General features: G+C 36.2%; 4 protein-coding genes across 5 annotated transcripts; 3 read left to right on the plus strand and 1 right to left on the minus strand.

Moving 5' to 3' along the window:
* Window positions 1–105: 105 nt before the first annotated feature.
* Window positions 106–2,893, plus strand: LOC113756202 (serine carboxypeptidase-like 27). Its single transcript, XM_027299971.1, has 9 exons — window positions 106–523; window positions 864–956; window positions 1,043–1,135; window positions 1,252–1,337; window positions 1,434–1,694; window positions 1,885–2,012; window positions 2,232–2,327; window positions 2,502–2,607; window positions 2,735–2,893. The coding sequence occupies exons 1-9, from the start codon at window positions 106–108 to the stop codon at window positions 2,891–2,893; spliced, it is 1,440 nt and encodes a 479-aa protein (XP_027155772.1).
* Window positions 2,894–4,692: 1,799 nt separating this feature from the next.
* LOC113761844 (tetraspanin-6) lies at window positions 4,693–6,798 on the plus strand. Its single transcript, XM_027304999.1, has 3 exons — window positions 4,693–5,429; window positions 6,057–6,370; window positions 6,532–6,798. The coding sequence occupies exons 1-3, from the start codon at window positions 4,938–4,940 to the stop codon at window positions 6,569–6,571; spliced, it is 846 nt and encodes a 281-aa protein (XP_027160800.1). The 5' UTR covers window positions 4,693–4,937; the 3' UTR covers window positions 6,572–6,798.
* Window positions 6,799–10,409: 3,611 nt separating this feature from the next.
* LOC113753806 (MLO-like protein 12) lies at window positions 10,410–14,637 on the plus strand. 2 transcript variants are annotated; one of them, XM_027298052.1, is made up of 15 exons: window positions 10,410–10,751; window positions 10,837–10,894; window positions 10,992–11,149; window positions 11,358–11,474; window positions 11,575–11,635; window positions 12,023–12,111; window positions 12,267–12,341; window positions 12,441–12,535; window positions 12,644–12,693; window positions 12,990–13,030; window positions 13,131–13,304; window positions 13,419–13,454; window positions 13,750–13,817; window positions 13,928–13,988; window positions 14,096–14,637. In XM_027298052.1, exons 1-15 carry the CDS (start codon window positions 10,629–10,631, stop codon window positions 14,522–14,524), a joined length of 1,635 nt encoding a protein of 544 aa, XP_027153853.1. In that variant the 5' UTR covers window positions 10,410–10,628; the 3' UTR covers window positions 14,525–14,637. The 2 variants fall into 2 exon arrangements, with proteins under 2 accessions (XP_027153853.1, XP_027153863.1); XM_027298062.1 differs by lacking the exons at window positions 13,928–13,988; window positions 14,096–14,637 and having other exon boundaries at window positions 13,750–13,821.
* A 3,019-nt stretch (window positions 14,638–17,656) lies between these two features.
* Window positions 17,657–20,312, minus strand: LOC113753819 (beta-glucosidase 47-like). The gene is made up of 9 exons (XM_027298073.1): window positions 20,237–20,312; window positions 19,973–20,047; window positions 19,799–19,886; window positions 19,187–19,439; window positions 18,949–19,064; window positions 18,454–18,709; window positions 18,270–18,372; window positions 18,073–18,181; window positions 17,657–17,908 (listed from the first exon to the last, which is right to left on the minus strand). Exons 1-9 carry the CDS (start codon window positions 20,295–20,297, stop codon window positions 17,719–17,721), a joined length of 1,251 nt encoding a protein of 416 aa, XP_027153874.1. The 5' UTR covers window positions 20,298–20,312; the 3' UTR covers window positions 17,657–17,718.
* Window positions 20,313–23,250: the final 2,938 nt, after the last annotated feature.

Genomic DNA, 23,250 nt, shown 5'->3' on the forward strand with positions numbered 1-23,250 from the left:
TAATGTTTCTTAGTTTTCACTCTTCAATAGCAATGAATGATCACCATATTACCCTTCAGATATGAAACTCCAAACTCCACAAACACTCGAGAAAAGCTAAGCCTGATGGCTTGGAAGTATTCAACGAAAACGAGTAAGAGCTCATCAAATGGCTCCCTCGTTCTGTATGTTTTGTGCTTTGGTACCCTGCATTTGGCTTCATCAATGTTTGTCGCCAATGCAAAACAAGGCAGGCACCAAGAGAGTGATAGGATCATCAGGTTGCCTGGTCAACCGGCAAACATTACTTTCTCTCAATACTCAGGCTATGTAACAGTTGATAAGATTGCTGGCAGGGCTTTATTCTACTGGTTGATTGAATCTCCAGCTAGTGAGAAGCCTGAGACAAAGCCACTTGTTTTGTGGCTCAATGGTGGACCTGGCTGCTCATCCATTGCTTATGGCGCATCGGAGGAGGTTGGCCCTTTTAGGGTCAGTCCTGATGGCAAGACACTCGGTCTGAGTCCATATGCTTGGAACAAAGGTAACGGTCAATGGATATGATTACATTCATAAGTGCATCACATATTTATCATACCAAAACAAAAAGTTAAAAGTGCTTCCACAGCTGACATCATGGTATGTACATCAACTGACTGTAATAGCTAGAGCACTTGTCAGTTTGAACTCTTGCGTTATTCTAATTTAATTTTTTCTCTTGCTTTGTCCCTTGTAGTAAGGTTTAGATTAGTTGGGCAGAACTTAGTTATTTCTGGTGCGTTTGTCATGAGTCATTAATCAAACAGTAGTAGAAGGAATCAGACAAAGAATAATGGAGATATGGCAAACAAAGAAAGCATGCCTAAAATTTACATTTGATGCAGTGGCCAACTTACTATTCCTGGATTCTCCTGCTGGTGTTGGATTCTCTTATTCGAATACTTCATTTGATATGGTGACTGGAGATAAAAGAACAGGTGTGTGGGCATGGGTTGTTTGGTCAATCGTACGGCATTGGTTTCTTTTTTTTCTTGGTCACTGACATAGTGGTTTAAAATTGCAGCTAAAGATGCTTATAACTTTCTGAAAAGATGGTTTGAAAGGTTCCCTCAATATAAAAACAGGCCATTTTACATTGCTGGAGAAAGTTATGCAGGTTTGATACTCCATCACCCCTTCCCCCTTGCTGATCTAGCCTTTGACTTCCCTCTTCATAATTAAGTCGATCCACTTCTTAACGCCTTTCATCTGATCAACTGCCTGGGTTTTCAGGTCACTACATTCCTGAGCTATCTCAGGTCATAGTCCGACACAACAAGGGTCTCAAGAATCCCATCATAAACTTTAGAGGATTTCTGGTAGGATTTAACACAATTTGGGAAAAAAAAAATCCCTTATAACATTTATGTAACTGAAGTTAGTTTTAATCTTTATTCCACTCAAAAATTTTGCAGCTAGGGAATCCGCTGATTGATGATTACTATGACAACATAGGAACATTTGAGTTCTGGTGGAATCATGGATTGATCTCGGATTCAACTTATGAGGCACTAAACAAATCCTGCCCATATGACTCGTTTTTGTTCCCAAGGATCCAGTGTTACCAAGCCCTTGAAAGTGCTTATTCGGAGTTTGGAGACATCAATCCCTATGCCATTTATGATAATCCTTGCAACGACCTCGGAACCCCCATCAATAACTTAAATATGCCCCTGGTGAGTCTTTGGCATCCTCACCTAAGACCAGACCACTCATTAATTTTATCCTGGCAAAGTCTACAACATATTCTAACAATCTCTTTAGATGCCTTTGAACAATCTCTTTTGTATTCTCGTATCTATTCGCATTTTGTTGATCTTGACATTGAACATGCTCTGAAGTGGACCTCATCTGTTGAATATACAGCCCTGGAAATTCAGAGGGAATGATCAGTGCATCGTGAAGTATACGAAAGTGTACATGAATAATCCGGATGTACAAAAGGCTCTGCATGCCAACATTACTCAACTTCCTCATCCTTGGATGACTTGCAGGTTTGGACTACAATTAACCTAAAGAGAACTGAGAGGTCTAGAAATGGATAAAATATAATTGAGAAAATAAAAAATGAAACAAAAAATAAATGTTGAAAAGCTTAAGCTGTCGCATAAATAACCTGTTTTACCTCAAAACACATCAAACTTCGCAAAAATAAATAAATAAATAAAGAACTGGTAGAGACCAATGTGACGTCTCAGCCTCTTGCATTGCAGTGAAGTTATAAGGAGCAGCTGGACTGATTCCCCGAAATCTATGCTCCCCATTTTCAAAGAACTTATAGCAGCAGGCCACCGACTATGGGTCTTTAGGTAAGTAAATTAATTAGACTGCATGTTTGATCTTCTTCCTTCGATTGACTTGGTTAATCCTACCTTAAAATGGATCCAAAAGTTTTTGACTTACGATTATTTTATAGTGAACCCAAAAAAAAAAAAAACCCACAAAAATTTGATGGTTAGTGAATCTGGAAATTGATTAAACAGCGGAGACACAGATGCAGTTTTGCCGCTCACAGCTACCCGCTATTCCTTGAAAGCTCTAAACCTCAAGAACATTACTGATTGGTATGCTTGGTATGACAAGCGAAAGGTTAGTGACATTATATAAGTGCGTATAGAACCACTTAGTCTTGAAATTATGTTTCATTTTGATTGAGCTATATATTTGTCATGAATTCCTCCTTTGGATATTTTACGCAAATTATCTGCCTATATAGGTTGGTGGTTGGAGCCAAGTATATGAAGGTTTGACATATGTGACGGTGAGAGGAGCTGGGCATGAAGTTCCATTGGGCCGCCCTAGGCTTGCTTTGACTCTTTTTCACCATTTCTTGAAAAACAAAAATCTGCCTTCATCACCAAGTAAACTTTTTTGAGTACCCAAAAGGATTAGGAAGCAAGTTCCCCAGCAATTTCAGAGCTCTATACATATGGGATTGTTTCACTGTTCATACTTGGGTAATGATTTGATTGTTGGCTGCCATTCTTTATTTTTATTTTATTTCAAGAAATAAGCGCATTAGAGCTTTTTGTTTTCTGTAAGGGTAAAAAAAAAAAAAAAAAAAAAGACTTTGCAGGATTAATGAATTGGTCAAGAGTCACTCTTAAAGGTGCTTTGGCTGCTGAAATGGGGTGTCATGAGACTGGTTAATATTTGTCCCATCACATGTAATTTGTTATTTCCATCCTTTTGTGTGGGTTATTTTTAATGTCAATTAGCTGTACTCTATTTGTATTGATCCTTATTTAGTTGTAAAAATTGATTTACTCGCAAAGGTTTAACTAGTGAAAATAACTAGTGAAAAATTGTATTGCCAATCCTTTTATCCGCCATCCTTATTATAGTTTATCACGAAATTAAATGCAACTAAATGATTAAGAGAGGATTGAGTATTTCACCTGAAATTAAAGCCAATTTTGAAACTTTAGGACTTAATTAATAAACACTTTTTAGAGTGAGGGATCAATTAAGATCTTGATTAGAAGTTGAGGGACGATTGAAATAAATATTATTTATCCTTAAAGGGCTTTTCCTGTGGTTCAACCACTTCTCTATTTATATACTACTTAATTTTTCTCCCTTCTCTGGAACCATAGTGTAGTGGCTTTAAAGGATTCTCTGGGCAGCACCATGTTTTAAAAAACTTAAAAAAAATTGGTGGCTATAAAGGATTAAAGGGTCGACAACTTTGTAAGATAACGGATCACGAATTATTGATAACTTTTAGCAATAAATGTATTTGTGGAATCTAAAAGCGAATCAAACTGGGAAATCAATTATTAAAAAAAAAAAAAGGAATAGAAGAAGGAGCCCAAGATGAGAAGATAAGAAAGAAACAATCAAAATATTCCACAGTCCTAATTCCATTCTGATCATCATGCTTTAAGAACAAGCAAAAAATTGATATCCATGCCTAAAAGCTATAAAGCCACTTTACATACATTGACTATATTGTCCCTTATGCTTTGCTTGCCTTCTACCCACGAGTTATGAATAATTCAGCTGATGCCTTAACCCTCCAGCACCGCCTGAAAACAGTAACTTGAACTTTTTCATCTGTGTCTTATGTCTCAATAGCCAAGTTTGCAAGAAAAGAGATTACTATTTTCTCGGCAAATTGTTGTGCACTAAAAAACGCTTGAACAAAATTAAACAACGTTGTGTCGAGTTTGATAACTACATCTAAACATGGCTTCTAAGTCCAATCAAGATTTTTTTTTTTTTTTTTGATTGAAGTCCAACCAAGATTCAAGACAAAATGAACCAGTAACTGCCAAAACAAATCAACTCGTCATTCATCATTAGCATTAAAAAAAAATCAAGACGGAAGCTCTTTGAGTAACAGGTCTTGCATGAAAATCTTACCAGTGTAATATATACTAGCCTTTTTTTCTGGTGCAAGTATATGCTTGCCTTAGGATAGGATTTTTAAGATCTTCTTCAGTGTTCAAATTCTGTGTTTAACAGTTGGGAACGAAAAAGGTGGAGAGGGATGAGAGAATTAAAAAAGAAAAAGAAAAAGAGAGAGTATGCAGTATGCACCTGCCTTTAGTGCGTGCAGTAAAGCATATAAAATCTAAGCTTGCAGCATGTACTGGTTTTTTAGAGAAATCCAACTAGAGTTTCCTTAATAGCTAAGAAGTGCATTATAGTCATTGTCACCAGTTGCAAATAAAGCTCTCTGATTAACTTATTATTCCTCAACCCGCAGCAAAAAGCAATGAAGCAAAGCTGGCTGATACACATTTTCACAATTCTTTAGTTCCCAACCATTGTCTCCCTCTCAAAAGCAAAAGCTGAACAAGACACCCCCCCAACACAAGAACCCACAAAACACCTACAATACGCACATAACAGTTGTACACTTCACTGAGCGATCAAATACTACAACTAGTAGCAGTAGTAAAAATTAGAAAAAAATGTACAGATTTAGCAATACAGTAATAGGTTTCTTGAACCTCTTCACACTTTTAGCCTCAATCCCGATCATCGGTGCAGGTTTATGGATGGCTAAGAGCAGCACCACCTGTGAAAGCTTTCTTCAAACACCCCTTCTGGTGATCGGCTTTGTGATTCTGATAATATCTCTGGCTGGTTTTATTGGGGCTTGTTTCAACGTTGCATGGGCTCTGTGGGTGTATTTGCTGGTCATGCTGTTTCTCATAGGAGCTTTGATGGCTCTGACAGTTTTCGGGTTCGTGGTGACGAGCCAAGGTGGAGGGCATCCGGTTGAGGGGAGGGTTTATAGAGAGTATCACCTTAATGATTATTCTCCATGGTTGAGGAAGAGAGTTGAGGATCCTCACTATTGGATGGCCATCCGGAATTGTATTTTGAGTTCTAAAACTTGTGCTAGCATTGTTATGTGGACTCCTTATGATTATCTCAACAGAGACTTGACTCCAATTCAGGTATCTATTGTCTTTTCTTTTTTTGTTCCCCCAAATAAGTAGAAGATTTTGATTGTTTAGAAATCAATTGGTGGGAGGACTCAGGTACAACATAATTCTTGAAGGCACGCTAAATACTGGAGGTAAAAACTAAAAAGGGCACTTAAATTTGTCATAGTACAGAGTTGCCAAGTCTCCTTTTCATGTGCTATTTCTGTTCGCTATTTTTGGGGGCCAGCAGGTGGGGTGAGGATGGACAGGCCTTATGGTGGTCAAGAAGCAACTGTACGTGTTCATGTTGGTGGTGGTTTGGTTTGCGAATGTTAACAATTCATCACTTTTCACCACCAATTTGAAAGAGAATCCATTCAGTTTGTCCCGCCTAAATTTAGAGGAATGTTAGTAGACTTCTTGTATGAGACCACTCGAAAAATCCCAATCTATTAGGCCTTTCTATATCTCCTTCTTGTATGGACTAGTGTACAATTTGATTCCAAACGTTAAGGTTTAGTCACCAATTAAAGTTCTACAAATTATAATTGTAGGTGGGTACATAGTAGACTTAATTCTGTTAGTATATATTCCTCTTTGATGCATATTGCTAATTAAATACGTATGTATAATGGTGCTTAAAAATATACATTGCAGTCTGGTTGCTGCAAGCCTCCAACTTCATGCAATTATGCAGCAACAACGATGGCTCAGGACCCGGACTGCTACCAATGGAACAACTCCCCGACCATGCTTTGTTACCAGTGCGATTCGTGCAAGGCCGGAGTGCTTGAAGATGTGAGGAGAGACTGGCACAAGCTCTCTGTACTTAACATTGTCATGGTTGTTTTACTCATAGGCATCTATTCCATTGGCTGCTGTGCTTTCCAAAACACCAAAAGAGCTGAAACAGATTATCCTTATGGCCGTAACAGGATGTCCAAGATCCACCCCAGATGGGATTTTCATTGGTAATTAACTGATCATCAAAACCCAATAACTCAATCATCTATCCATCCATCTCAATCCATGCAAAAATCTGGTCTTTCTTTTGCTTTTTGCTTTTTATTTTCATTTTTTTCTACTTTGTTCTTCTTCCATTCTTCCTTTTGACGTTTTGTTTCTTCGACAGGTGGAGATGGTTGAATGAAAGGAGACACCAACTTTACTAAACAAAGGACATGGAGGAAAGCTTTCACTTTTTCCTATGTATTTTACAGTTAATTGCAGTCTTTCACTGTGCAAAAGTTGGATATCCTTGTGCTGTTTTCAGATTCAGCTTATATATATATATCCCATTGGCGTGGTTGGCATTTGGATGTGGATGGATGCATGAGCCTCTCCTCTACTTTAACAAACCATTCTCTTTATTCACAAACACTAGCTACGTTCTGCTCTCTTGGTCCCTCTTTAACTTTTAAGCTTTTAACTTTGGAATGCCTCCCGCTTCATTTCAGACGTTTGTGTGGTTGCCTATTCACTATTGCCTGTTGGCACGTACCTTACAAATTTGTTGTTTCGTCCTATTGCTTGTCAAAGATTTATGGGGAAAATGAAAAGAGGGGCAGGCGTGACTTTATATATTTTCGTGCCTGCTGCTGCTAATGGATTGCTTGGATAATTGTGCATTTTATTTTCCCCAACTCACAACACATAAAAAATAACGATGGTACAAATAATATTTATGTAAAATAATTAAGTTTTATTTGGCATGACAGTATGGGCCAACCAAGTCCAAATTTAAGTGAAGAACTGTAACCAATTACATTGGTCCAATTTTTTTCACTTAGCAAAAACAAAAAAGAAGTAATAAAAGTTATGAATTCCTTATCTATCATTCAAAAACTCATCACTAATGGCAAAGCCTTTAGCGTTTTAGTTTTATTTTATTCTTCAATTATTCGTTAAAGTCTTTAATTAACATAAATTGTATGAGTCAATTCATTTACTCTAAAACCCTTCTAGAAGTTGATTTTACAAATTAAGCCTTTACTTTACTGCTATTTATCAACGTTGTTTGCCAAAACATAATGATGTTGATATTTGTGTGATAGAATTTAAGTTATAAATGAACCTCATAGTTTAGAAAAGTTTGAAAAATCTTTAATCTCTGACTTTTAAATAACTTGTTCTAAAAAAAATTGTCCAAAGCAAAATGAAATAATACAAATATTATATTATGATCATTATTGATGATCAAAATTTGACAGAAAAAATTTATTTCGAGTCAATATAATCAAGTGCAAAGCATATGAAGTATTACTAGTTCAATTAAAAGTAGGCAAAGTTCGTCAGAAATATATAGAATCAAGAGAACTTCTTTTTGACAGAATCCTTAAATCAAAGAAAGAATTGTATTCAACGTTGAAGTCAACAGCCGACTGACGTGTGGCCATTTCGAAAAATCGAACTAAGAATAAAAAAAAAAAAGCTTTTTGGTGGAATACTTCCAAAATAGGTAAAGCACACCCAAAGATCGGTAATGAAACCTCGATCAGCTCTATGGCAGCCGACTCCACTTTCGTGAGCACCCACTGTGAAAGCATAGGGGAACACAAACAGTTCCGGCATATGATGTTTTTATACGTTGAAAATGTCACAAGTTGACCATTTAAAAAACAAACACACACACGGAGACATATCCCATGATTAACATTTCAGGTCAAAAAAAGAAGCTTAGGACTTGGTTTGACGAGATTGTGGTCAACGTTGAATCTTGAAATCTAAAAATTAAGTGCTAAAGTATTAAGTTGCTGAGTTGGTTAAATTATATCTGTTTGATAACTAATTGAATTAAAGTGCTGAATTGAAATATAGCAAAAATATTATATTTTTATCTTTTAAAAAATTACCTTTATTTGTATATTTAGAAAGAAAGAAAGAAGGAAAAATGTGTATGTGTGTGTTTGAGAGAGAGAGCGAGAGAAAATAATAAAACAATTTAGGTGTGGTGTATAAATGTGCATATTTGTGTGTGAGATTGAGAGTGTATATTTGCATACGTGTGTGTGTGTGTGTGTTAACAGAAAAAGAACAAACGTGTATTTTGTGCAAGAGCATCTATAAAATTGTGGTATATCTATGAAGAGTTACACTACATGTAGTCAATTCAGATTTCACTAAAAAGTTTATTTCATTCAAAAGTTTGTACACAAATTAAGCAGTGCTTAATACATTAAGTTATTTCTGTTATCAAACATGCTGAATTTTCTGAATGAATTACTAATTTTCAACATCAAATAGAGTTATCAAATAAGCGGATGAGCCGATCAATTTTGGTTTGGTTTGCAGTCAAAGTCAACCCATAGCTTAACAGACCGAACACGTACGAACATCTGATCAAGAGCATCCGTGATACTAAATGACAATAACATATCTCGCATGTTTATGAATTAATTCAAGGGATAATATCAGAAACCTCCCTTGAGGTTTTTAACAATTTTATTTAGCTCCTTTGAGGTTTTAAAAATTATACATGCCTCCATTATCATTTAAAATGACAATATTACCCTTAAATATTTTAACGAAATTTCTTTGTTTGGTATGCTTATACTTATAATAACTTTTAAAATTTTTTTTTCATTCTTTATCCTTCTTATTCCTTTTTTTTTAAAATTTTTTTGTCAATAAAACTGTAGAACTGCCACTATTACATTTAGTTTCTATTGTAACCAAATGTCGAACTAGTGATTTTTTTGATGAGTTAACTTATATGTAATCCAATATTTTTGCTGATTTTTATTTTCTATTTTTTGGTATTAAAATTAACAATAAATCAAAAAGAAATGGCCCAAAATCACTACTAAATTATGATAATTTCACTAGTTGAAAAATTCATAAATTCTGAATGCGTTATTTCAATATTTTCTTTTCTATCTTATAAATCTAAATCGAAAATAAAATACTATCAAAAGTATCCTATCATAGTGATAAATTTATTACTATATTTTTTTTATCAAATAATAGGTATGAACATGAAAAATTTGGCATCTTTTCCTTATAATTGTATAGATAATCTTATAATTGAATAGAGAAATAAATTAAAACTCATTACATAAGGGCATTTTTGGATATTCATTTAAAAATTTGACCAAGTCAATATTATTTTAAGATTTTATTACTAAATCTATCGAATCAGGGGAGGTAGGTGTAATTTTTCAAACTTTGGAGGAGCTCAGTGAAATTTTTAGAAATCTCAGGGGAGGTTTCTGAAATTATCCCTTAATTCAATGACAAATAGGTTGCATGGATAATCTTTCAGTTTGCCAAGTGGCCTTTGACAAAATTAGAGTACATCCCAGGTATGAAAGTGCCTTTTAATTTGAGGGGTTATTCAATGTGCAGAGACGTTTAAGACGTGTCCTCGGATGGCCTGCTCTTCCACGTAAATTTGATAGCATCATGACTTTTAGCAGGCAAGCATGAGGATGAGGTCCAGCATAACGATAAACAAGACAAAGACACATTAACTCGGCACGGAAACCTTCCAGTCCAACATGAAAATGGTAGCATGCATTATACGACTTTTCAAGGTTGCGGTCGTTTCAGGGATAGCAACGGATTTCAATTCCCTCCAATATTTCTGGGCATGTGGCCATTCATATGCCTTCAACGACTATAGATGAAAAGGATAAATTTTTGACAATTTCATATGGCTTCTAAACATTTCCCACAAAAAAGCATTACGCAATTGCAAGCTGCTGCATACCGTAACTAGTCTAGTTCAGACCTTTTCTTTCTTCTGATACTTTTCCAAAAATTTTAATGGACCACGCAAGAATTGTGTCATCTGCTAATTCGATGGGTAGCTTCATCATCATCTTCGTCTTCTTCATCAGTCAATCTCAAATGCGCGGGAGCTCAAATACGTGGGACGAAGTCAGCAAGGATAATTGTCTAAGTGGAACAGTCATAAAACAGTGGTCTTCCCTCCCCTTCCATTTCTCCTCTTATGATAAGTCATATATATATATTTCACATATTCTAAACATGTAAGCCAAGATGTATATTTATGTTATCCAACTTCATGCTGCCACAGCATAATTTTCCATAAATCAGCATATATTAATAGTGTATATATCTTATCATAAAAGTGTGTGGCGGTATTCATTTGTACGCAACTACTTCAGTCTTAAATCCATCCTCATCTTAGTTTTTTTTCTTACATCTTCAAACTATCAAGTTGATTATACATTGGAGATCCAGGTAGCATAGGATAATTTGGAAATCATGGCCGGAGAAAGTAAAGAACTTTCATTGCAGGAGACACCTACGTGGGCTGTGGCAGTTATCTGCTTTATTCTCGTTGCTATCTCAATCATCGTCGAATTTCTCATTCATCTTCTCGCCTCGGTATGTACTAATTACTAGCAGTTTTCTTTCCAACATTTCGGTCATTTATGTGCTTGATTTAACTGGGCTAGTTGATTATACACAGTGGTTAAAGAAAAAGCGTAAACAAGCTCTCCACGATGCACTGGAGAAGATCAAAGCAGGTAAGAAAATCTTCGACTTCCACTTAGTTACGAGCATGTGAGCTTGGTAAGTTTATATGTACAAGATCACAGGACTAATGAACATTTTTTCTTTCAGAACTTATGCTTTTGGGGTTTATCTCATTGCTCCTTACTGTAGTGCAAGAACCCATTTCCAAAATATGCATACCCAAGAGTGCTGGCCGGACCTGGCATCCTTGTCGGGAAAATGATGAATTGGATGGTGAAAAATTTATAAATCCATGCAAAGCCAAGGTATGTATAATAATTGATGATTGATCATTATGTTGTTCAATTTCAATTTTCTTCCCTTTTTCTTTTTGTTACTCCTATTATTTAACTGTTGCAAAGTATTAATAATGTTTTGAACGATGTAAAAAAATGTAAAGGGCAGAACAGCATGGAACATGTAATCTGGCGAGTCTAATTGGTACCTAGTACGTAATGGGAATTTGTTTTGCAGGGTAAATCGCAATTGGTTTCAGAAAAGGGGTTACACGAACTCCATATCTTCATTTTCATGCTTGCCGCTTTTCACGTCCTCTATTGTATCACGACTTTGGGATTGGGTAGGCTAAAGGTGAAAATAGTGCTTGAAATATTAATACCCCCTCAAAAGTTCAGTACTTTTTTCTTGTGTATATTTGATACTAATTGCCGAGGATATGAAATTACTGCAGATGAGGGTATGGAAAGCATGGGAGGATGAGACCAAGACTCTGGAGTACATATACCATAACGGTAAGAAGTTCCCACTAGCCCAACCCAAGTGCGCACAAAGTCAATTTTTCTGCAGTGATAATCATGTTTTGGCCTGTCGATTTCTTGGAATTACACTACTGTTTTAATTAAGTGTTTATGATATAATCTCGTTTCAAGGATTGAAATCATGGTATGGTCGATGATTCTTAATGTCATTTCACTTGTCCACTCAAGTCCCAATTTTACCCACACATGCTTATCAGAGTGACAAGTGGCTGTTTCGAAATCTTTTTTTGTTTTTCAAATTTATAGTAGCCTTCCAACAATAATCATGCCGAGATAATTAGACTTCCTGAATTAATGTTCCATTTTTTTTTTTAACCAAAAGTTCATTTAACCGAATCTTGACATGTTTGTACGTCACAGATCCAGACAGATTCAGGTTTGCTAGGGATACTTCCTTTGGACGTAGACATCTGCACTTCTGGAGCAAGTCTCCAATCCTCCTTTGGATTGTAAGAGCAGCGACCTAACTTTTGGTCTATAATACTTCTGAAATACAGGATTTTTCAGGATACAGATAGAATCTGTTTATTTTGTTTTTCCCTCAAACTGAGTAGTGGTGCACAATTGATGCTTCCTGATCCTTTTCTTTATTTGCCTGGATCAGGTTTGTTTTTTCAGACAATTTTTTGCATCAGTTACAAAAGTTGACTATTTGGCTCTTAGACATGGCTTTATCATTGTAAGTTGTTGAAAGTCCCTTGGATAGATTATACACTATTGTATCCATACGAGCTTTAACAGATGAAGAGGTTACTTTATCTAATTACTTGCATATCAGGCACATTTAGCACCCCAGAACCACACAACATTTGATTTTCGGTCATACATCAAGAGATCCCTCGAGGAAGATTTTAAAGTCGTGGTTGGAATAAGGTAAGTTGATTCTGTAGTTTCTGCCCTTTTCTTCATGATCTGAGTTTATTCACAATTCTGAATGGAGAATTTAACTTAGACACTAATTCCTGTTTTATCTGTCTGCAGTCCTATCATATGGCTCTTTGCTGTGCTGTTTCTTTTGTCAAATACTCATGGTAAGGATTACTAAATGCTTTTTCACATCCTTGTAAGTCAGAAAATTAATCAAGCCATGATCTACTATACGATAAAAGATTTGTTCAGAACTTCAAATTGACAACCTGACTGCTGCTATTATATCTTGGAATAACTCTTTCTGACATGTTTACAAACTTGGATTGATATGCGGACTTATCCTTTTCCTTTTTTAGCCATTTGGGTGGTTCTATTGGCAAAATTGCAATTCGATTATGTCACTCTTGGGGACCTTGTACCCTTGTTGATTGACAAAGTTGAATTTTGTATTGTGCAGGATGGCATTCATACTTGTGGCTACCGTTTATTCCTCTTGCGGTACTGTAATAGTGCATGCGAAACAGATCACGTTAATACGTTATTAATCAGTATTTGCATAACTTCTATGAGAGAGTGCTTATACTTAAAAAACTTGCAGATAATCCTCTTGGTGGGTACAAAGCTACAGGTGATTATAACAAAGATGGGATTGAGGATTCAAGAAAGAGGTGATGTTATCAAGGGAACACCAGTAGTGGAGACAGGAGACCATCTATTCTGGTTCAATCGCCCTCGTTTGCTCCTTTACTTGGTTCAATTTGTTCTCTTTCAGGTATCTGTTGATTGAAAACATACTCATATATCAGGATCCGAAAGTTTCACATCTTTATTTGCTATATAAAAGCTATCATTTGAACCTAAATCTGGCACCCTCTCTGTGTTGCAGAATGCATTTCAGATGGCTTTCTTTGCTTTTACTTGGGTAAGGAATCTTCTTCCTATTTTTTAAAAACCAAGCTAAAGAAGCTTCAGGGAGATAAAATTTTTTGTTCTCGTGACCTTGACATCATGTCTGTCTGATCGATGCAACAATAAGAATTACTGTGAAGAAGACTCGAATATAGTGTGCTCGACCTCAATACACACTACTCCTTAGTGTCCAAACATAATGTTTTCGGAAATCAGAGATTTGTTTTTGTTATAAAGCCATTATGATCTCAAGAGTCTATTCATGCTACAACCTCACATAACACTCATCTTAACTTCTCTTTCTTCAGTATAAATATGGCGTGCCGTCTTGCTTCCACAAGGGGCCTAAAGACATAGCCATCAGACTTTCAGTGGGGTGAGTTTGAGACGATCTTTGGCACGTAGAATTCTGCGTCAATTTTCAATCATGCTTGAGCTGCATAATTAGAATCATATTAATAATCTTCTCTCTCTCTTTGGTCTTAGGATCGTCACACAAGTCCTCTGCAGCTATGTTACTCTTCCTTTGTACGCTCTAGTAACACAGGTAATGTGCTTTACTCGCTACATTCCTCTCGCGAAGAAGTAGTTAAGTTCCAACAAAAAATGTAGACTGATTATGTTAATCCAATACACATTGGTTCAAATTAACAGATGGGCACAACAATGAAACCGGTAATATTCAATGAGAAAGTGTCATCAGCACTCAAAAGCTGGCACAAGACTGCCAAAAAGCACATAAAAGAAGACAGGAAATCAGGAAGTACGACACCCTTCTCGAGTAGGCCTGGAACGCCCTTGCATGGAATGTCTCCAGTTCATCTGTTGCAGGGCTTCCGTTGCAGTACTGTGGATGATGATAGCCTGCAAGCAACCCCACGGGGATCCAATTCTGACAATGAAATTTGGGATCATGAAGTGCCTTCATCTTCCCTGCATAACGCTGATGATAATGCTGCTGATTCTGCTGGAAGAGTTACAGTAATGCATCATACATCCACGTCCCGAATTTCTCCAAAACAACGTTCGGTAAAAACTCAACATGAAGTTGATATCGGCTCCACTGATTTCTCATTCAAGTAATTGGATATATACTGGGCAAAATCGTGTAGTGATTCTTTTATTCTTTTAATGCGGAATTGCTTAGGCAATTTGAGATGGTTTGGTTTGGTACCGTTGCTTCTAATTGTTGTGCTGCTTGCAATATCTAGCATACATTTACAATAAATTATTGTATTTCTTACAATATTTTTAATTTACACAAACAAAATTTAAAATTTTGACGGACAAAAAAATATAAATTCACCTGTACGATGAGAAAAAAGTTACAACCTTGTGTATACGAAAAAAACCGTAACAAACCGAACAATTGTATACAATGTGCCCCCGATTCTTACGGATTGATTCTGCTGGGCTTAAAACCAGACTACTTTGGGCCTAAAACTAGAAGAGTTCGATAATTAGTTACAACCTGCATGAAGCCAAATCCAATACCGAGGTCTGATCTTCCTTCCCTGCCTCTGCTATTGGAAGAAAGGATTGATGAGAATATGTGGAATGTCAGAATCTTAGAACAATTGCTCCATCAATTACTGTTTATTCATTCACATTTTCTTACAGAAGTAAGAATTAACGCAAATAAATCTAATCCCCACAGAAACTTCAAAAACCGGCAACTTTTGAAGTCCTGTGAGGGACTTATCTACCCAAACTCCAAGCCGGCAATTCTTACTTTTGTAAGAAAATGTCAGAAAAAAAAAATTTATTGTTTATTCATGTCTTCCTCTAAACTAACTTGATTGTCGGAGATAAATTGAGAAATCTAGCGCCGATTCTTTCCCTCATGTTTGCAAGCTAACAGATTGGATCCCGTTACCAACCTTAGCCCGTACACGTTGCATGTGATCTAACTTTTTGATGTAAAGAAAACTCTCAATTTTTGAATTTACTGCTTCATTTGGACAAGCTTATTAATGCCTAGTTATTGTATTTTTATCCAATATGAAATGATACTTTTACAACTTATAATATTTTTTTTTTTGGCATAACGGCACATCTAACCTAACCTATCTTACTCCTACTCCTAAGGGGGGAAACTATTTTATGGGGTGGCCCAACTGAGTCGAAGGAACCTGACGGAGATTAGGGTTGCAAACGAGCCGAATCGAATCGAATTTTGGCTTAATCGAGTCGAGTTTTGATTTAATTTTATTGAACTCAAACTCAAGGTCGAGCTCGACGAGTTGACAATTTTGAAGCTCAAGTTTGTGCTCGAAACAATAAAAATAATTATTTTATTTTTTAAAAAATCAATAAAATAATATTTTTTTCTTAATAAATAATAAAATATTAAGGATATTTATATAATTTTACTATTAAAATAAAAAATATATATATATTCGAGCTCGCAAGCTAACAAGCTTAATATTTTGAACTCGAGTTCGAATTTGACTTTGACTCGACCAGTTCGAGCTCGACTCGAGCTCGATATTGATCGAACTTAAATCGAGTTTGCACCCCTAACGGGGACTGAATCACCATCAGACCAAACGGGTGCACCACACACCCGTATGGATTTAGAACAAACCTTATATTGAAGCACATTGATGGGAGACAAGATTTGAACCCTTGACCTCTCATCCCGCAATTAATGTGGTGGCTCTTCAATTACAACTTGTAATTGAAGTAAAACTTGAAAAAAAAAAATTTTGAAGGACCACTAATACTGTTCATTTTATTTGGGTTGGTAAACTTTTTGTTGAGTCTTTTCTGGTAGTATTAAACATGCTCGTGCCACTAACCTCCCCAGGAACCAGGAAGTGTCGCGAATAGGGATAGCAATGGGGGCGGGTGCCCGCGGGGGGCTCTCGGGGCGGGGGGTGGGGGAATTATTTCCCCCCGCTTAGAAACGGGGCGGGGGCGGGGGAGTATACCCCCGCCCCATCCCCCCGCCCCGCCACCCGCAAAACAAAAAAAAAAAATATAAATATATATAATATGTAAGTTAATTAGTTATAAATTTATGATAATGATATTATTAGTTAGATGTATTATATAATGTATATTAGTTTATGTAATATAATTGATATTATCAATTATATGAATAATTATGCATGTCTACTAATAGAATTTATTAATTAGTTATATTAAATTTACTAATACATTTATACTAAATTTCTAATTACACTTAATAGAATAACATTTTTTTCTCAAAAAAAAGCACAAACACAATAAAGAATTAGTGATTGCATTTGTACTAAAAGTGAAAACTTGACTATTTTAGTTATATTTATTTCATCATATTGGATTGTATTCAAATAACTTCTGTTTGATTGTTTTTATGAGTTTCAATTGTAAAATTACAATGAATAATAATTTGGTGTTGTGTTGATATTTTAGTACTTGATTATTTATTAAAATTTAATTATAATAAGATTATATAATAAAATTTTATTAACCCCGCGGGGGAAGCGGGGCAAGACGGGGCCGGGGCGGGGGGAGCAGGAAACGGGGGACGGAGGGAACTAATAGGCAACGGGGTGGGGGGCGGGGGAGGGGTCCCCCGCCGCCCCAAACCCCGCCCCGTTGCCATCCCTAGTCGCGAATGCGTAACGACGCTTATCTTATTGATGTTGGACCCACATGGATTTGGGGTAAATCAGGAATGGAATTGGAAAGCTGCAAGCGCATGAAGCTCAAGGACAAAATATTACGCCGAGTTAAACGCACAAACACGCACTAAATTAGTTCCTGACAACAGGGAGAACACATCCGAAATATGAGGCCCAGATGCAATCCAAGAAACCAATACAAGCTTGTTCCAAAGGTAATTGCAATTTTTATCTTTTATCTGCATTGTCATCTCTCATTGTTCAATATAGTCAACAGATTTATATATGGTCAGCGAAACATATAATATCATTTGTGTATTGTTCTAAGATAGAAGGTCCTTCACTTTCTTTAAGAAACACAGAATCTACAGCTAGCTCAATGAAGAATAGTCCACATTTTGATGGTTGGAAGTAGATAATGTACACCCTCATGTGGGAGGGGAGAAGTGGTTTACAGCTGCTGGGCTGATGGAACATGTAATCTCCTAGTGAAGTACGTTACAATGAAAGAAAGCTGGGGTAGCATCTCAAAGCTTTTTTTTCTTTTTTGGGGATGGGGTGGGGGGGGGGGGGGGGGAAGGGAGCCGGGGCGCAAATTGCAAAAACAGGGGAGAAGGGTTGCATCATAATGCCATAAGCTTACAGTCGATCTCATTGCATTGCCTCTCAGGCATTACTTGAAAGACTCCTGTGGTATGAAATCAACTGTTTGAACCAATCTGCAGATAGCTTAGGAGTTCTTTCAAGGGTTGCAAAGTCAACATGGTGAAGTCCAAATCTTATTGTATATCCAGATGTCCACTCAAAATTGTCAAGCAAAGACCAGGCAAAGTACCCTCTCACATTGGCTCCATTCCTGATCATGTGACCAATTTTACGAATGCATCAGAAAAGCAGTTTGTTTATCATTTGCTAAGCACCTTAAAAACTCTTCTTTAGGTCCGTAAGGACACACAGGGATGAAAGAAACTACAAACATAGAGATAGTGGGAACGTGTCAAGAATAACGAAGACATATACCGTATTGCTAGAGCCAATGAAGCCAAGTAGCTATTCATGTACTCCACCCTTCTGTAATCTTTAATGAAATCTTTGACAGATGAATTCAGTTTGTTCAGCTCTCCATAACCTGGACAAGTTTGTTTAGACTACATCAGACAAATTATAGTATGCTTCTAATCTATCCTAAAGACAGATGAGGCAAAATTTTCAATTACCATTTTCAGTGATGAACATTGGTGTGTTATTGTATCTATCTTTAATATACATCACAATTTTGTACATTCCCTGAGGATGTACATATAACCAGTCCACTGCAGTCTACTTGCATCAGAAAATACTTCAATTAGGATAACAGGAACCAAATAGTAATTTGAGGTAACATTGAATTGACATACATACAGTTTCACCAATGGGAACACCATCCTTAAATGCTGTCCTTAAGTAGTAACCCTCTGACCTTGACACTCCTGGCCCTTGTTCACATGTTGAGTATATGCAATCTTTAGCATAGAAACTAGTATAGTGGTTTATGCCGATAAAGTCTAATCCAAGTTTTATCTCACTGACTTCCTGCCTTTGAAAGTTTGGCAACTGTGATCCGAGTATTTGTTGCATCTCTGCAGGATATCTTCCACATATAATTGGATCCAAGAACCTGTATTAAAACCACTGAGTTACAAGACCACATAGGTCCTTTTCTTTTTCAGGTCATAAATGTGGAATTTGTAAGGTCATTTTATGCATAGTTACCGGAGGACTGCAAGCATCATAGTCATTTATACAAAGCCACGAGACATTATAACATTGACTTTCCTGAATCAGGAGTTTTAAGGTTTATTTTAAGACGTCACAATACATCAATCTTGTGATAGTGAAGAGTCAAGACTATCTTACCAATTCAGGAAGAAAGATTGAGCTCTCTCAGCTGCTAACTTATCCTCTGAGGAGTTAGTGAAGGGCTCAAACCATATAGCATTCATCACAATCCCGATACTTCCCCCTTGTTTTTCCTGAACGCTACCATGAAACGTACAAGTTATTGTTAATCAGGTCATTGGTTGCTGTTTATCATATCGATACCGTGGTAACCTATTTGGGAAGTTGAGTAAATAATGCAGTTGAAACTGAGCACCTTATATTTAGTTCGATAAGTCCTGACAGCAGCTGCATGGGACAGTATCATATTATGGGCAGCTATAAAAGGCTCCTCCTCTGAATTTCCAGTGCTACAATTTCCAAATGAAGCAGAACACCTAGATGGAGGGTAAATCCCGGACCTATATCCACGAATGGCTACAACATTGGGCTCATTGAAGGTAACCCAGTACTTCACTCTGTCCCCAAAGTATTTGAAACAGATATCTGCATAATATCTGAAATCTTCTCTGGAAAAAATGATTACAAAATGAGTTGCATCTTAATTGAATCTTATCCAGCAGCAAGTAGACACATCAATTTTGAGTTGAATGGCCTTCTCAGCAAACAAGGGGATTATAAAATTGTGGCACTTAACTATTCCATTTTACCTAAGCAAAGCTTCATTAAGCAGCAATTTCATTAGAACTAGATTCAAGAACACAGATTTACCAACTTTCATGGTCAAAATTATTCATACACATTATTGGTATCAATATTGAAAAGATGATTAATTCCAGTGCCAACTTCTGATATTCTTCAGGCATAGTTCTATACAATCTTGAAGCTAATACAACCTACAGTAGAAATAAGAGTTGCTGCAGCTTACTGTACTTTGGGACTTAGCCAAGCTCCATATCTCTCTTCAAGTTCTTGAGGGATGTCATAATGAGTCAATGATGCAAAGGGAGAAATTCCTGGAAATTCATATACATTATTCTTTCCCCCCTGTTACTAGCACTATTATCATGGCTTCAAGTAGCTGACGTAGAGTAGAAGTAACCTTTATCTAGGAGTGCATCAATAAGCTTGTTGTAGTGCTTAATTCCAGCCATATTCACATTTCCAAATCTCCCTTCTGATCCACAATGAATAAATAGCAGTCTTGTCACAGAAAAAAAGAATAACAATAACAATAATAATAAGATGAAATTGAAGGAAAAGCAGGAGTTCCTTGAAGTGCAAATCAGTTTCTCATCCAATTGCAAAATAGAGAGAGAGAAGAGAGAGAGAGAGAGAGAGAGCTACCATTTAAACTAAGACTTACTGGGAAGTACTCTAGCCCATGATATAGAGAAGCGATAGCTATTCACACCGAGATCTTCCATCAGATCAAGATCCTCCTGTATTTGTTGTCAGGACATTGAATTATTATCTGGTTCATTTCTTCTTTTCATATTTCTCTTTTGCAATGTTCAGCCCGTTATACAGATTATGAGCCATTTAGACTACATTTAGTTTTACTACTGTAAAACATCATTCTGCTGATGTCCTACAGGGATCAAAATAGCAATCTAGTCTGGTAATATTACTGAAACAGGCAAAATAGCAATTGCCCGTTTTGCTCTTGCTTAAGAAAAAAGAAAAAAAGACTGGCAGTCTGGTGTCTTTCTTTCATGCAATCCTACACAATCCTGATGATCTAAAAACTTAGGCTGTTGTATAGAAGTTATTTCTCACTGACATAGTTACTGTTGTTAGCTTAATCATCCATGAAACAGGTAAGAAGGCGTAGTTTGGTTACTAGGAGATTTGAGAATGTTTTTGCCGCAAAAAGGTTAAAGAGTGCACAAAACACTTTTGGCGGTACCAGACTATTCTGCAATTACCATGAGCTTTAACTCTTGCTTTCAACCAATAATCTATTGATTTCTTGAGGCAACTATTCCTTCTATATTCACTTGAAAGAGATGGCTATTTTGCGACAGCATCGGCATGATGCTACTTCTGTATCCAGTGGCTGATGCTTGGACAGAGAAACAAATTTCAGCCACCAGTGAAAAGAATGTAAATTATCCAATAATCATATTATCTGGTATGGCTACTTGTTTCCCTTCTCATAAGAATTGCATTATCAAAACTCTGACAACAATAGGTGTTTTCAGCTTACACATAATACCTTGCTATTGATCAAAATTCCTTTTTTACTGTGGGTTAAAAAATAGGTCCAGGTAGCATCTACCATTTTCTTATCAGAAAGATGCAGTGAAACACCAGGACATCATGTATTTACCTGAATACTCAAAATGTGGAGTATCACTGTTAGAAACCAAAAGACCAAGCTGCTTCTTGTAACCAAATCATCCCAACCACAATGACTATTTAAGCACAGCATAACTAAGTTTAGCTTAAAGACAAACGACAATGATTATTATCAGATTTCAAAACACTCGAGAGACTACATATTCCGATACACTGCAACAGAAAAGTTGCAGTGGGATCTACTCTATATGTCAAATGGTATGAAGACATAGAGCTTATATTTGCATGGGATCTACTCTATATGTCAAATGGTAAGTTCCATTAGAAAAACAATCATGAAATTAGTCCTTTTTTTTTTATTACTTTACTTCAATTGCAAGACATCAACTGAAATTTTGGTTCTCCAACTATAAATTGTTTTAGCTGTGATATTAACACAGGCTAGAATTGCATCAAGACATAGTTTGTAGCTTACCAGAACTGATATCAGCAGGCACATCCTAAGATGATATTCCTGCACTGTTCAAGCAGGTCACTAGACAGGAACGCCCAAATCCTTGTTTTATATCTATACTATTTTTTCTCCATCTACCATGATTCCATGACAGTCTTTGGCCAATTATGCGCCACAAGCATCAACAAGAAGCTTGTATTGGCATGCTGGGTCATTTTGTACGAGGGTGGTATATGCTTTGCTGATTTTCAAGGACTCTCGACATTTTTACCCCAACTTGTCCACCCTCCACGCATTAAATCATCATGTGTCAGTAACCAATCATGTTCTTGCTTTCATTTTTCTGTTGCTGTAACTTTTAGAACAGTTACATTTAGTACTACACATAGCACAAAGTATATTCAACAGGCATTAAAAAAATATGGAACAGCTGCAAAGGAAAGGTCCCTCGTAAGTGAACTAAAATTACCAAGTAACGATGGTAATGATCAACAGCAATGTCTCCATTACTTCCATCCAAGATGTTACCTACCAGTGGAATCGCCAAATCAAGTTTAGTTATGTATTATTTTCCTCCCGTATAATTTTTCCTAACTGAATCATTTTACCTGCTTCATGGGAAAAAATGTCCCAGTTACTGAGGCCTTTCCCATCACTTAAGAAAGCTCCTTCAAACTGCAAATTAAACAAATGAAGTATGCGAAAGCATATAAAATGACAAAGCATCTGGCTCTGAGAAAAATAGTAGCACCAAATTTTAAAAAAAAATTCTGAAAACAAGAAGATGAAAGCAACTCTGATAAACCTGGTACGAAGATGATGCAGTTCCATAAAGGAAGTTGCTCGGAAAATCTGCTACATGTAGACTGCTTTTCAGACCCCTCAAATAACTTGGATTACACGACACCATGATCATACATAGGCACATTGTAATCACAAGGAGAACATCTGAAAACAATGAGAGTTTCATGGTGGCAAACGAAATAATCTACAACTTCAAAGAAATAGAACTATACTACCCTGGACAGAAGGAATCTTGTGAAGCACATTCCAGGGAACAAGAGGAGGTAAAAACTAGGGGTGCCAATTGAGCTTTTGAGCTAAGTTTGGCAGGTCCAAACTCCCCTCACAAGTTATATGGATTTTCAAGGTTCAGCTCATATTAAAAAGGCTCAAACTCAGCTTATATTATTATATGAGTTTCGGGTTTAAATCGGATTTGGTCCAAACTCATAATTAAATATAAAACTTGTAATTCAAATTTACATATAAATTATTAACATTTTATGTTGTAATATGTACTAGTATTCAAGACACACACTATGTGTGTGCAACTAATAAAAATATTTGTGAGTATATTTATTGAAATCATTTTCAAAAAAATTGGTTTTACATTTTGAAAATACATATGTAAAAAATTTACCAAAATAAAAGTTATAAAAAGTAGTTATTTGGTAGTTATTCATAATCATAATTGGTAGTTGCTAATTAAAATTAATAAGTTAAATAATAGAATATGAAAATATATATATTACTTGGTAAAAAATCATGTTAGTAGTGGGTAGTTATTACAGATAGATAGATTTTTCTTTATACCAAAAGTTCTGTCATCATCAAGAGTAGTT

This window comes from Coffea eugenioides, chromosome 2, assembly GCF_003713205.1.
Source record: "Coffea eugenioides isolate CCC68of chromosome 2, Ceug_1.0, whole genome shotgun sequence".
Lineage (NCBI taxonomy): Eukaryota > Viridiplantae > Streptophyta > Magnoliopsida > Gentianales > Rubiaceae > Coffea > Coffea eugenioides.